This window comes from Carassius carassius, chromosome 50 (assembly GCF_963082965.1).
Source record: "Carassius carassius chromosome 50, fCarCar2.1, whole genome shotgun sequence".
NCBI lineage: Eukaryota > Metazoa > Chordata > Actinopteri > Cypriniformes > Cyprinidae > Carassius > Carassius carassius.
In genome coordinates, this window is record NC_081804.1 from 12,093,168 (window position 1) to 12,106,791 (window position 13,624).

A 13,624-nucleotide genomic window follows, 5' to 3' on the forward strand; every position below is an offset into this window, starting at 1 on the left:
AATAAATATAATATAAACATACAAAAATATTATAATATTGGTTTATTGTTAATAGCCCCAAGACTATTTTAAAATGCCCTTTTATAAACTGATCAAAAGTAAAGGCATTAATAATGTTAATGACATTTCGTTTATTTATTTTTTCAAAGTTTTAGTAACGAAACATAAATTAAAAGTTAAATTAAAAAGTAACAAAAAACATTTACAGATTTTTTGATTTTATTTATACCTTTTATTTTATAAATGTTGGTAGTTGAATAATAATAATAATGAATAATGTCAAAATACTGACTACAATAAATGCATTAATCTGATTTCTTATCTTTGCAGTGACTAGATTTTAAGCACAATATATGAACAACAAATCAAGTTGAGTAAACTTAAACATACAAGTTTTACGAGATTACTCAGTTTGAGTCGAGTCAACTTATTAGGGTTTTCAGTGTACACTAGACTAACAAACTTCTTCATCGCAAAAGTTGACCACTTAACCACTGAGACATTGTTTCTTTACATTTCCTTAAATTAAACAGAAATGCTTAAAACCCTTCGACACAAACGGGCAGTAACATTAGAAATAAGAGAAAATACTAAAGTACATAACATAAATCAGCATGTTGCAGTTTAATTACAGAGACTATTTTGCAATACTACATACATATAACATCCCAAGTGCATTAACATATGAACGTCAACGTTTACATATCAATGCATATTCAGTATTTAGTAATTTGGCTTTTATCCTGTGAAACCCACAGGGTTTGCGCTGTTGCATTGAACAATCAATTACGTGTTGGATCTTTAATGCTGCAATATGTCTAACAAGGATGGTTTGTACATTTCTTGCATAGCGAGAGCCTGAGAGGAGTCCTGCCACAGGGAAGCGTGTGCCAACTGGGATCACGGTGTGGGAGGAAAACACTCTCAGAGAGGAGAGACAGAGAAGAGGAATGCCACCCAACCACCCACGGCTTCTGTATCAAAGACGCTTTCGCTTCCTCACACACGCTTTGAACATTTCAAACAATATCTCCTGACACATGAAATATGACTGCTGCTTATGTTATCTGTTGGTTTGTGTAGACAGCGTGTAGAAAGGATAAGTTCAAGTAGGGATGCACAGATAATGATTCATGATTCCAATTTCCAGGCCAAGAAGAAAGTTTAAAAGGTTTTGAAGGGGGTCATTCAATAGGAAAAAAAATACAACTGCTGTTATAAAATAAAAAGTGTTCAATTTATCAAGTTCTGTAGATGTACGCCAACCAATCACAGACATAATCTATTCTTCATTCATTCATTCATTCTAACATTGGGCAACAAATCACCATGATTTTGGCCTAGCAACCATATTATCATGTACTATAATTTCAGACTTGTTGACATGTATTATCAGTGAACTAAACCTTTAAATGCTAAATCTAACAGCTGATAAAACAATTAGTAATTTCTAAACCTCTGAAAGTGAAAGCACATGCACTACTGTTTAAAGTTTGAGTTGTAAGATTTGTTCAATGCTTTTAAAAGTTTCTTCAAGGCTGCATTTATTTTATTCATTTTTTAATCAAAAATACAGTAAAAACTGGAATATTTTGAAATAATATTGTTATCTAATTTAATATATTTTTAAAAGTAATTTAATATTCCTCTGATGTAAAGCTAAATTTCTATTATATTTTATTTTTTATCGATAGAAAGTTTCAAATAATTTCCGTAACATTTCTGAACATTATACATATCTTTGCTGTCACTTTTGGTAAATTAAATGCATCCTTACTGTATAATATGGAATCTTATTTCTCCCACAAAATAAAAAATATGATAGTGACTTTTTATCTCACAATTCTGAGAAAAAAAATAACTGAATTGTGCAACAATTCTGAAAAGGACTTGAATTGCAAAAAAAAAAAAAAAAAATCACAATTATCTTTTTTTAAATTAATTTATTTATTCTAAGTTGGAAATAAGGTATTAATTCATTAAATAAATAAATAAACAAACAAACAAACAAGAATCTTGACCCCAAATTTTGTACAATATTAATGTATATAATGGCCTTCTCAGTATTTATTAACTTGGCCAGTAATAACAGAGGTTATTACATACAGTTAATTCTAAATATAACAGATTGGGTGAAAAATGATCAGTGGACTTTAGTTTATACTCCTTTATTTATCTTAATACAGAAATGCAATCCTGATGCACATGGTCGGGCAACACATGAAGTCAACAGATTTAGGAAGGGTCTATGAATCACGACTAAATCCTACTATGAGTCTTACAAGACTGCAGATCTAGACGGACTGCATGTAAACTGACTAATCCGGCCGCACTTGACATCATGACTCACGTCTGTGGGATGTACATTTGGCCTGGCTCACTATCAGCTGTGACCAGAAAACACTGTCCAACTCCTCTGGTGTTCGTGCCAGACGAACTGTACCATAACAGAGAAGAGGGATTAAGAGGAAACAGACAGCAGGCTGAGGAGGAAAAGAACAACGGGGGGTGATGTCTTCACTCTGAAATGCACAAGATGTTTATCAAGGTTTCTGGACATGGTCATCTGTAGGAATGTCTTCCAGCTGACCACATCAGACTTTGGAAATATGTGGAGCGTGTTTCAGTTTTGTGTCACATGCTATTAAATGTCACAATAAACGTTTCATGTTGACAGTTAGTTCAGTTATAGATAACAATATCATGCAACAACTTTGTGGGTCTTTGATTCTTCAAAGAACTGTACTTCTGCGTTCCTGTTCCCTTTTCTCTGGTCTCACATGGGAAGTATATGAAAATATGATGCTCAGGCTAAAGTTCTGTGTGACACCTGCTCTTCTTGTTCATGCATCGAGTACTGAATGCGCTGTAAGAATGGGCCGTGTGGGTAATGCGCAGCGAGCAGATTATCAGACCATGATTACAGCACAGTTACATTATTTCCTGTGTTTCACATGAAACCCCACTGAGAGCTTCCATAAGGCTGTGATAAGCTGTGTGTGTATATATATATATATCTGTGTGTGTTTGTGTGTGTGTGTGTTATCAGTGTAGCTGGGCTAATTTTAGACTCCAGTCTATTCCTCTTCTACCTGCTAGTATTTTTAGTGATGAGGGGGAGTGCTACAGATTAATGAATATATATGTTAAATATAAATATAAATGTTATAAGCTTTCTATAGATATCTCTCTCATGTCTCTTCGTTGAGTATTCACTGAGTTACAGTTCATTTTAATGACATGTTTCTAAATGAAGATCACCGCAGACCAAGGCTGCTGACAGCGCACCTTGTTTGTTTTCTTTAATTTGTAAATGTCAAAGTTTTGTTGTAATTATGTGTGTATAGAAATAAAGTTGAGGAAGTTGTGGCCTAGTGGTTAGAGAGTTTGACTCCTAACCCTAAAGTTGTGGGTTCGAGTCAAGGCACCGAACCCCCAACTGCTCCCCGGGCGCCGCAGCATTAATGGCTGCCCACTGCTCCGGGTGTGTGTTCACAGCGTGTGTGTGCGCACTTTGGATGGGTTAAATGCAGAGCATAAATTCTGAGTATGGATCACCATACTTGGCTGTATGTCACTTTCACGTCACTCACTCACTTTAAAAGTAGACCCTTTACAGATTCGATTGATGTATTGCTCTTAACTGTACAATCAAAACTGAAAGTGTAATTTAAGTTCTTATCGGGGTTATCAAGAGAAGATGCCTCAACACACGTATATATATTCAAACCAGCTGAAAAATCATCACTAACATTAAAATAATGAGATTGAAAAGGTAATCAAAAGTAAAATACAAATTAAATGAAAATGTGCTTGACTGTGATGAAATTATTTTAAATTCAAATAATTTTAATGGTTTGAAAAAGGTGTTTTTTCATTTTATTTTAGGTGAATTACAATTTAAATGTATGTCAAATTCACCCATTCATTCTCACATTCTCATCCATTCTACTTTGCTGTCCTTCTTTTGCCACAGAAATGGTACTTTATTTTTTTCTTTCCAGAAGGCACATGGCATCAAGGCCAAGTGCAATTTTCCTGACCTTTCTGTTTGTTCCATTGCAAAACACAGACATAATAAATACAGAGAAATGTGTCTGCTAGGACAAGAAACACTGATTTAAAGAAAACAACTTTTATTTCACTCAAGAGTTTTTTTTCCACTGTCTCTAATGTGGTTTTCTGTTTACATAATGCATTAAAATGAAGAGAAGATTTGCGTTTCAGTTCAGTGCCTTAGAAGTAGAACCGTACATGTTTGATTGCTAAATTAACCACACCAATAATGATGTTTGCTTAACAACCCATAACCCACAGAGATACGAGGACGCCAAACACAGGTCTGGCTGTCCGCAAAGGGCTCAGAGGGGCCTATAAGATAAGAGGATTTCCCCTGTACACATACACACAAGGCACAGGCGTGGAAAACCAAATCAAAGTATTACATGCCGAGATACTAGCAATCTTATTCTTATAAAGTGCGAAAAAAGGACACAGTGCATGTTAAAATCAACAAAACATTTCGGTCGCGCAGGACCTTCCTCAGTGTTCACATACAGTACTATTAAAAACGATTCATTGTTCTATTTAATTCATCTAATCAATTCAATTAATGAATCAGTAACAGGTCATTTACTTCATTGAAAATTTACAAATATATCAAGGGGAGATATAGAAGGATACAAAAAAAAGGAATACATAAAAAAAAAGATTGATTGAAAGATGAAGATTGAAATCTTCTTTCAAATCATATGGTTGTATTAAGACGAAAAATCAATTTACCTTCAGTTTGTAATAATTGAAATGACTGGATTTCACATGAAAATTTTTTACTGATTTACTTCCTTATCAGGATTGACTCACTGTATAAGACATTCTTTCAAACTAAACCACTGCTTCACAAACTGACCTTACATTCAAATAGCCTTCACAAAGGTTTTTTTAAGCTGTATTACTTGCTTTGTCAGAGGTGTGATTTACCGAAAAATCTGAGGCTGGATAGAGGCATTCCACTGCAGGCGTGCCACTAGTCTCTGTGCTAAGCCCACTTGTGTTTTTGACGACTGGAGGTCTCAGTGGATTTCCACTCACAACAGCTGCTGGTTATTAGCCAGAGTGCCTTACTGGCCATGTGCTTGACCGAATGGTGCCAGTCCAATATTCAAATGCAGGTCCAGAGTGGGCATTATGACACTGAGTTTCATTGTATCCATATGTGTATATGTAAAAGCAACATGGTGAAACAGATGTTAATGCATTCGTTATCTGCACTAGGTCTCATTTAAATAGAAAGTTTAAAACAACAGAGTGTGTGTTTTTATTTCCACCACAATGGAAAATATGCATATTTCATTGACCAATCAGCTTTCAGGACCGGAAGTGTCCATTTTGTGTAAAAACAATAAAACATTTTTGCATTATGGGTGTAATTTCTTTGAAATCCTGCCAGTGAGTTCCTCTGTTAGTCACTCCTCCCACACAATCATAACAGCTTTTCAACTCCTTCGTTTCACAGCTGCAGAATACTTGCTTTTCAGCAATTTGCGCAGATGTTTTTTTTTTAGTTTTTTTTTTTTATAAAATATTAACAGATGCTTTATTAAAGCATCTTGTTTGGGCAGTACTGGGCAAAACAGCAGTGGGGGGAAGAATGCTAGGAATGTGCATTGATGTTCAGACAGATCACCACCCCTCTAACCCTTGAAAAATCAAACCTATTTCAAATTTGTTGACATGCACAAAAAAATTGCTATAATTGCACTTGAAATTTTGTGAGGACTGCAACAGTCCATGCTTAACATAGCCAACTTTACCCAGATACCCCTGGATCAGCTCTGTGTGGGGATCAATGGCACCTGTCGTTCACTTCAGCAGCCAGACACCTACATACCTGGCCTTAAGCTTTGAAGCTTTTGAAGCTTTGACTTCATTAAACACAGGCAAAACCAATTTTTTGCAAAAAAAATGTTTGATAAATATTGCAGCAATTTATATAGTGTTGCATTTATTCATTTACAGTTTTTATTAGCTGATACTGATAGCTAGATATAATATATATACAAAACTGTTAAAAAGTTTGGAGCTGATCAGATTTCTTTTTTTAATTATACTTTTATTCATCAAAAAATATATAATAATTTCTATTTATAAAAAATATTTATCACTACAACGGTTTCAGTAAAAACACTCAAAAACACTGAAACACCCAACCTTTTAAACACTATGTACATATAAAATGCAATGATAGCAAATGAGTTAAGCACAAACCTCCAGAAATAAAAATAAAATTATTTTACACAACATTTAGTCAAAATTCACACACACAAAAAATGCATGCCACTATTGATAAATATAGGACAGTTAAATGACCCAGATGATACATTTATATTGGTTATAATGTCTTAAGGTCACATGTCTTATTAAAATATTCATAAAGCACAGTTTTTTTTTACAGACTAGATTCTGCTCATTTCAAATTATAAAAAAATTAAACATGACGTCCACTCTGACTAAAGTCTGCAGGCAGATGTCTCATCTTACATGACTTGCTTAAATATAAGTCAAAATATATCTTTACTGGTGTGTTATCAAATGTCTGGGGTGATTACATATATTATTAATTATTGCAATGTTGCATTGCTCTATGACTCATAAAGTTACTTTCACTCTCTGACATGATTCTCCATTAATATCATAATCAAATTAACAGAGGCCTGTAACAACAGATTTATGGGTGGGGACATTATTAATATTACAACCTGTCCTCCAACCAATATGCTTGTATAGGTCGTTTGTCCAAATCCCTGAAATACGACCCATCTGAGCGTATACTACAATTGCGCCCCCTATCGGCAAAAGGTCGTTTTCATATTAATGTTTTGTACTCTTTTATTTGCCCTCTGGTTTGCGTTTCGTGTAGCTCAGTTAGTAGATTATTGCGTTATACCTTGATATGTAATCATGCTAAACGACTCCCTCTTGTCCCCCTGGTTGTCCCCATGAAGACAGCCCTATATAGAGTATATCATGACTCACAGATAAGCGAGCAGCCAATAAAGATACAGACCAGGAACAAATGGTACGATGTTATGGAAAAAACCCCAACAAACTCACAAACCGACAGCTGTGCGTATAGTCTGTTGCTATGCTATGATTTACATACACATAGTATACAGTATGTCATGCAGTTCATATATTTATAAAATACCATCTATCATATTGCATCAAGAGGCCAGTCAAAACATGCACAAAATTACCAAATACATCAGCTCTAAAAGAAATGCACATATCTGCACATCTTAGGTGGCTTTCATCACTTCCTCCTATTGCTTAACCTCAAGACGATGAAGGGGAAGATGGCATGAGTTGTTTTTCTCGTAAAACAGGCTGAATTTAAAGTTTTTAAATGCTGTTCATGTAGAGCAATCCAGCATCATCCGTCTGCGCATCCCTGAGCTCATTAGCACATGTCAAATTTATAAACTGAATGCTTTAACCAAATATAGGTTTTCTCATGAAAGAGACAGATTTGCCAAAGCCCACTGACTTAAAACTACAGTTAAGCAAAGTAACAGGATCACTATGAATAATGAGTTACATAAGAGTTCTTCTTACCTGTCGACTAATAGACTAGCTGTAACTGTTATAAACTGACTGGATCTTATAGACCTTTAGACTCCATACTTAATTTTACGTGAAATATGAAAGTGAGGCTATGCACGACAGAAGTATAATCTGATCAATGTGCTTGATTCATAAAATACACCAAATTTTTCTTTCTGAAACATACTCCAAAAATCTTTGTTTTATTTACAACTTCGATCTTAAAAAATCGATCTTACAGTGCACAAACAAGTCAATCTTTTGTGTAAATCACACGTAAAACCATTGCTACTTAAACTGTCACCTTTACATAATGAGGTTATGCTTATGTTTCATTAGGTCATTATGTCATACTTCACATACGTCCTGTTTCCAGTGAACATTAAACCTTGCAGTGGTAAAAAAAATAAAAAATAAATAGACTTATGACCTTTAGTCAGTCTGTGTTAAAAAAATATCTAAAATAATGATCATTTTCAATTTAATGCTTTTTAATTATTATTTACATAGAAAACACTGCAAAAAAGCAATAAGACACTCAAGGCCGTGTCATATTGTGAATATATTATCAATACAGCCATATTTTATAAGTTAAGGTGGTTTAGTTTGTAAATTAAAGGTTGCTGGAGCATGTTGTACAAGAAAATAGTTTTGTTTAATTCAGTGTGCAACCTGTCGTTTCTTTGTTTACAATGCTTGTCTTTTTTATTTACTAGCAATTTCTTAGTGAAAATTATTTAAATTATTTTTTTTCAGTGTGTTGCAATAATGTTGTATATACATCAGCATATTTTAGAATTAAATTGTCTGTAACAAACATGTTTAATGACTGAGACAAATATGGCCAACTTTGTGCACTGTCATCAGTCCATTATAGAGATTCCAATCATCTCTGAATAAAGCTCCTTTCAGCAGCAAGCCCCCACCTCCAGGGAACAAAATGGTCTCAAAAAGGTCTCAAATGGTCTCATTTGTCCCACACTGTCAACCTTTGAAGCAGGTGATTCATGCAGTGGTGTGACAGCCACTCCCACACTGAACATGAATGCCGGTGGGAGTTTGTGAGTGTGGACAATTCTTTGTGTTTAAGTGTGTCTTTATTCTTTCCTTCATTCTCTCTCTTGCTGTCCTTTTCTGATAGATATGTTTGCAGCTGCTAATGTGTTATTGATCATCACACACAGCTCTGTAAAACCACACATGAGCTATTTCCTCTTTCACACACAAGATACGTGTCAGTCTGTGTGAGTATCACACATTTGATGCTCCATGACATGTCTATGGGTACATAGACGTTAAAACAAGAAAACTCTTCTTCTAGAGTTCAAGGCTTTCTGAGTATGCAGAGGATAGGAATATGTTTTAAATGCATTGCTAAGCTAACAACCTTTAGCTTTTGTACTTAGTGCTGAAGTCATCTCAGCAAAATTAGGTTTATTGTACTGTATGTCCCATGCTGCAAAAAAATAAAAAAATCGGCTCATATTTAGGCTATTAAATGTATACAAAGTATATATAACCTAACAGTAAAGCTGTGTCGCAAAACCGCCAGAGCTGCAGCGCTGACTACTCAACTCAACTCAACTCAACTCAACACACAAAAAGAGCTCTGCACAGAAGACTCAAGTTAGCAAATTGCTAAGCTAATGGCACAATACTTAAAAAATACACAACTCACATAATTATTAGATAAAATACTCAAAAAAATTCTCAGTACTCAGTATATCAACATTTCACCTACTTTCTCCACCATTTTGGATTCAGTTTGACTTGAATTTGGCCAAAACTATGATGAGATGGCTTATCGAATGCTTGTTGATAATTAAATGGGCAAAAAAAATTAAAAAATTAAAATATAAATATCCCACAGAAGCAGGACACACCATTTCTGGAGACAAGAACATCACAAAGAATTAGTGATTGGTTATTTTGATTTAAGTGCCTTTAACACAAAGGACAATATCTACAATGACAACTATAACTATTCTGTATGAACTAATTCTAACGATAATGACACAGAGGAACAATATCATTGGGATCACTTTCAGACCAATTCTTTCTAGCTGATGAACAATAAAAACACTGACAGTCAATCAGACAGCACCTTTTAAGAGCTCAAGCATTTATTGCGGCAGATGGCAAAACTGCTTGCTTATAATAAGCACAACACAATTGTCTGTTGATGTGGATGCTTATATCATTAGAGTTTCTACTAGTTATCATTTTGGGTTTGAATAGGCCTTTAGACCAGTATGAACAACCTAGAAACACACTAGAATGCTTTGACTACTTTTTCTTCAGAAAATTGTACAGTGTCATAAAAAAAAATCAAATACAAATCTAAATTTTACCCTAACTTAAAACTCTGTTTTGTGTTCTGTGCTGAGTTCTTCAGAAAATGTAGCCTAAAATTCTAGTACCATTAAAAGTTTGAACAAATAATGCTGGTACTTCATTCATATAAAGTGACTCCCCGTAAACACAGCACTATCAATCCCGATCTCAGTTACAGGCCTGCAAGGGAGGTCAGGTATCTCATGTAATCTAGGGTGTGTCATAGAAACTGTGGCTTTGAGTGGGACACAAAGCCATACAGGCAGATGGCTGAGCCTATTCCATATTGCAAACAATAACCAACATCTGTCTTTTTGCCGTAACCCATGGTACCTCATAGGAGGGAACAACCTTTCTGAATTACAGGAGGATGCTTTTCCAAGCTGCCCTGAAAACAGTTTTATGGCCATATTCAAGTTTTTATAAGATCAACTGATGACAGATACACGCCAAAGGGTGACTTGCACTTGCAACCTAAAGCCAGAGGAGAGACACGGCAGTCACCTGGGTGTGAGACTACACCTTTCCTGAATGTTCACGCAGTTTAGCACTTCCTGTCTGGATGGATTTCCAACTTCCTTCTGCTGAAATGGTAGAAATGTTGTTATTAATAAGTGTAGGCTTGCCTGTTTGGGCAGCTTTTAAGGGGAGTGTGCTTTGTAAGAGAGAATAAAACATGACTCAAGAATGAGAACTGGTGTGAGGGAAAAGGAGGGTGAGGGGCCCTCACGTTTATGTTCAGTGTACTGTAGATCCTTCCTATATTTTCCAACTACTATGTGTTTTTTAAGATTATTGTTACAATATGATATGTTAAAGTGATTGAAAAATGACAGCTGTTTTGTTTGTGCATAAAATGAAAGTCAGTGGGGTCCAAATCAATGTTGGACCCCAGTGACAGTCGAATAAAATAAAGGTTCCAGAAGAGGGTTTTTGGAGCAGTGCTGAAGAAGAACAATTTTTGGTTCCTTTCAGAACCTTTCACTGAAAACTTCCTAAAAGAACCACTTTTTTTGAGTGAAGAACATTTAAAAAATCGAAATAACCTTTTTCTCTATAAAGAACCATTTGTAGAATGAAAAGGTTCTGTGGCAATAAATAACCTTTAGTTTTAAGTGTGTGTGAACCAAAATAATTGAAACATTCTTAAAAATAGCTTCTTTTGTGTTCTGCAGAAGAAGAAGAAATAAAATGGAAACAACATTATAGGTTAAACTATACCCTTAAATACAGTTTTGATATAATACCTCGGATGCATTTTGTTATTGTCCAGTGACATGAAAAATCAGAGAAGCTTGGCAGTTGTCAGGTAAAACTTTTTGTTCATAAACTCTAGCTCGCCAGCTGTTAACCTGTCCAGTAAATACCCTCGGGGACCATCCATAGAACTTTACCAGCAAGTCAACAATCCACAAAAGCTGGAAGCGATTACAAAAAAGCCTCAGGCAACCCATCATATCACTTACCTTCCAAGATCTTCACCAATATCATAGAAATCCTCCACTTTTTGTTGCTTGAACACAGCCATTCCTAATGTCCTCATTGATGATGATGATGATGATTGTGTTTCGGTAAACAGGGGACAGCAGGTCAAATCTGTCTTACGGTGTCCCTCGAAAAGCACATAAGCTTGGGGAGGTTGTGTGGATCTGTGTGCAGCTCTGTAAGTCACATACACTCACATCAGCACATGTTCCAGCATGCTGCACTGCATTCCTTCACTTCCAAAAAGGTGTAAGAGCATGCATCACATCTTTCTTGTTTGGACATATAAGGCAATGTGAGAATGCCACAAAATATAGTTTTGCTTACTGAAGTTGATGTAAGGTAGGAAGGAACCAGACAAAAAGAGTCTCATGCAGACTAAAATTGATGTATCAAGTGATTAGATCAAAATCATTTCTTTAAAATAAAATGAGTGTGGAATGTAACAAGAATTAACAGGTGAAATGGAGACTGCTGTCTATTTGATTTAGCAAAAAAAGTGGCAAACACGTTAGGGCAGCATTTGTTCATGACACACTGACTTCACTTACTGTTTCATTGTTATATAAGTATATTGATAATACCGTGATGATATTTACTTTACAGGTGTAGTTAAACATACTGTACTGATGTTTGTTGTACTCTACAACTAAGCGCAAAGTGATAACCATGAGAAATATTCACACCCTAACATCTCTTCCTATATTGCTCACAAGTTTTGCAAGACACTGGACTACAAGAAGGCGTAAATTTGACACTTTAAATTAGTATGAAAATGTGGGTCGTCTTACCTTTTCTTTTAAGAGAAAACACTCATTTTACTGTATTCGGCAGAAATTGCTAGCGCATTCCTGGGTTTGAGCGCGTCTCTCCTGTTGAACTGGAGTCTGGAGGAGCGCTCGCGCTTATGCTGTCAATCACAAGCGCGCTCACGGGCAGCGGTGACGTCAGAACGGCGATGCTTTTCAGTGAATCATTGAACTGCTTCAGACCTATGATAATAATATAATTATAAATAATGATCATCTCGTTCAAACACACCGGTGTAAACGAGTCCTTTCGGAAAGCTTTAAAACTGTGATCACATCCAAATGCACTTTAAGAGTTTGATTTCAGTCTAATCAAAGCAGTTACTTCATCGTTTTAAACTAATGAACATTTTAGTCTGAAAACGTCCCGACCCGATTGTATCTCGGCTTCATTCAGCATGTTTACACCAATCAAGCTAATACGATACTTGAACAGACAGAGGAAGAAAAGTTAGTAACGTTAGCCTAAGTAAATAAATAAACAAGTGCGTGTGTAAACTTACACACTACTGACTTTCGGAAAACTGAGAACCAAGTGAATTTAGCAACCTACGTTAGGAGAGAGACCTAAGAGTTAGACTAATGCGGTAAAAAGTTATCATAATAGCGGAAATGTTACAAGTAGCTATGTGACGTTACTGTAAATAGGGATTTAAGACAAGTTCAGTTCAAAAGAACCGAGTTGAGGAAAGAGTCGGATTTTATTTCATTATTATTGAACACATCAGTCATGTCCGATTCGCAAATGAGTTGTTCATTTGATTCGATTCCTTTATAGTGTTTCGTTCAAATCTATCAAATAATTTGAAGGACTTGATAGAACACGCTGTAAAAGTTGGGGTCGGGGATATAGATAAAAAAAACCCTCTTATTTATTCTCTATTGCTTTTGTTTGATCCATTGTTTATGCACTATTAGCGCCATCTGCTGTACATGGTAATCAACAACAGTCGTTGCATATGTACGAGAGTAAAGACTAAAATAGTGAGACTTGAAAATAGTCGACAAATAAAATAGGTATTGTATTTTTTTTTCTACTTAAAAATTATATGTGGCTGAACAGTATATTTTAGATGCCGTAAGATTTAATATTTTAATATTATACAACCATAACAAAAACAGGAAGGAACTAAGATATGGTTACACCTCTCTATTGTTGCAGCCTTGTAAAACATTATTTTTCATGTAACCATTTTATTTTTTATGGAGGAAGCAACTGAGATGTATAAGAACTACACAAACAAATCTAAAACCATTGTATGCCATTGAAATTTATTGGATGATCATGCACAAGTATAAAAAAAAAAGATTTGCAGGATTATATTGTCAACAGACAAGTTTCAGAAACATAAAGAATTGAACAAAACAGTATCAAAGATTGTTTGAAATCATAG

General features: G+C 35.1%; 1 protein-coding gene across 2 annotated transcripts in view; it reads right to left on the bottom strand.

The window, feature by feature from the left end:
• The window catches only part of LOC132133219 (death-associated protein kinase 2-like), a 29,313-nt gene extending 16,960 nt beyond the window's left edge, over positions 1–12,353 (bottom strand). The window contains exons 1-2 of one of the 2 annotated variants that reach the window (XM_059545997.1): positions 12,213–12,353; positions 11,403–11,597 (exon numbers count right to left, since the gene is read on the bottom strand). In XM_059545997.1, the coding sequence (XP_059401980.1) occupies positions 11,403–11,479 (77 nt within the window). In that variant the 5' untranslated portion in view covers positions 11,480–11,597; positions 12,213–12,353. The remainder of the gene's footprint in view (positions 1–11,402; positions 11,598–12,212) is intronic. The other variant, XM_059545996.1, reaches the window with a different exon arrangement.
• Positions 12,354–13,624: the final 1,271 nt, after the last annotated feature.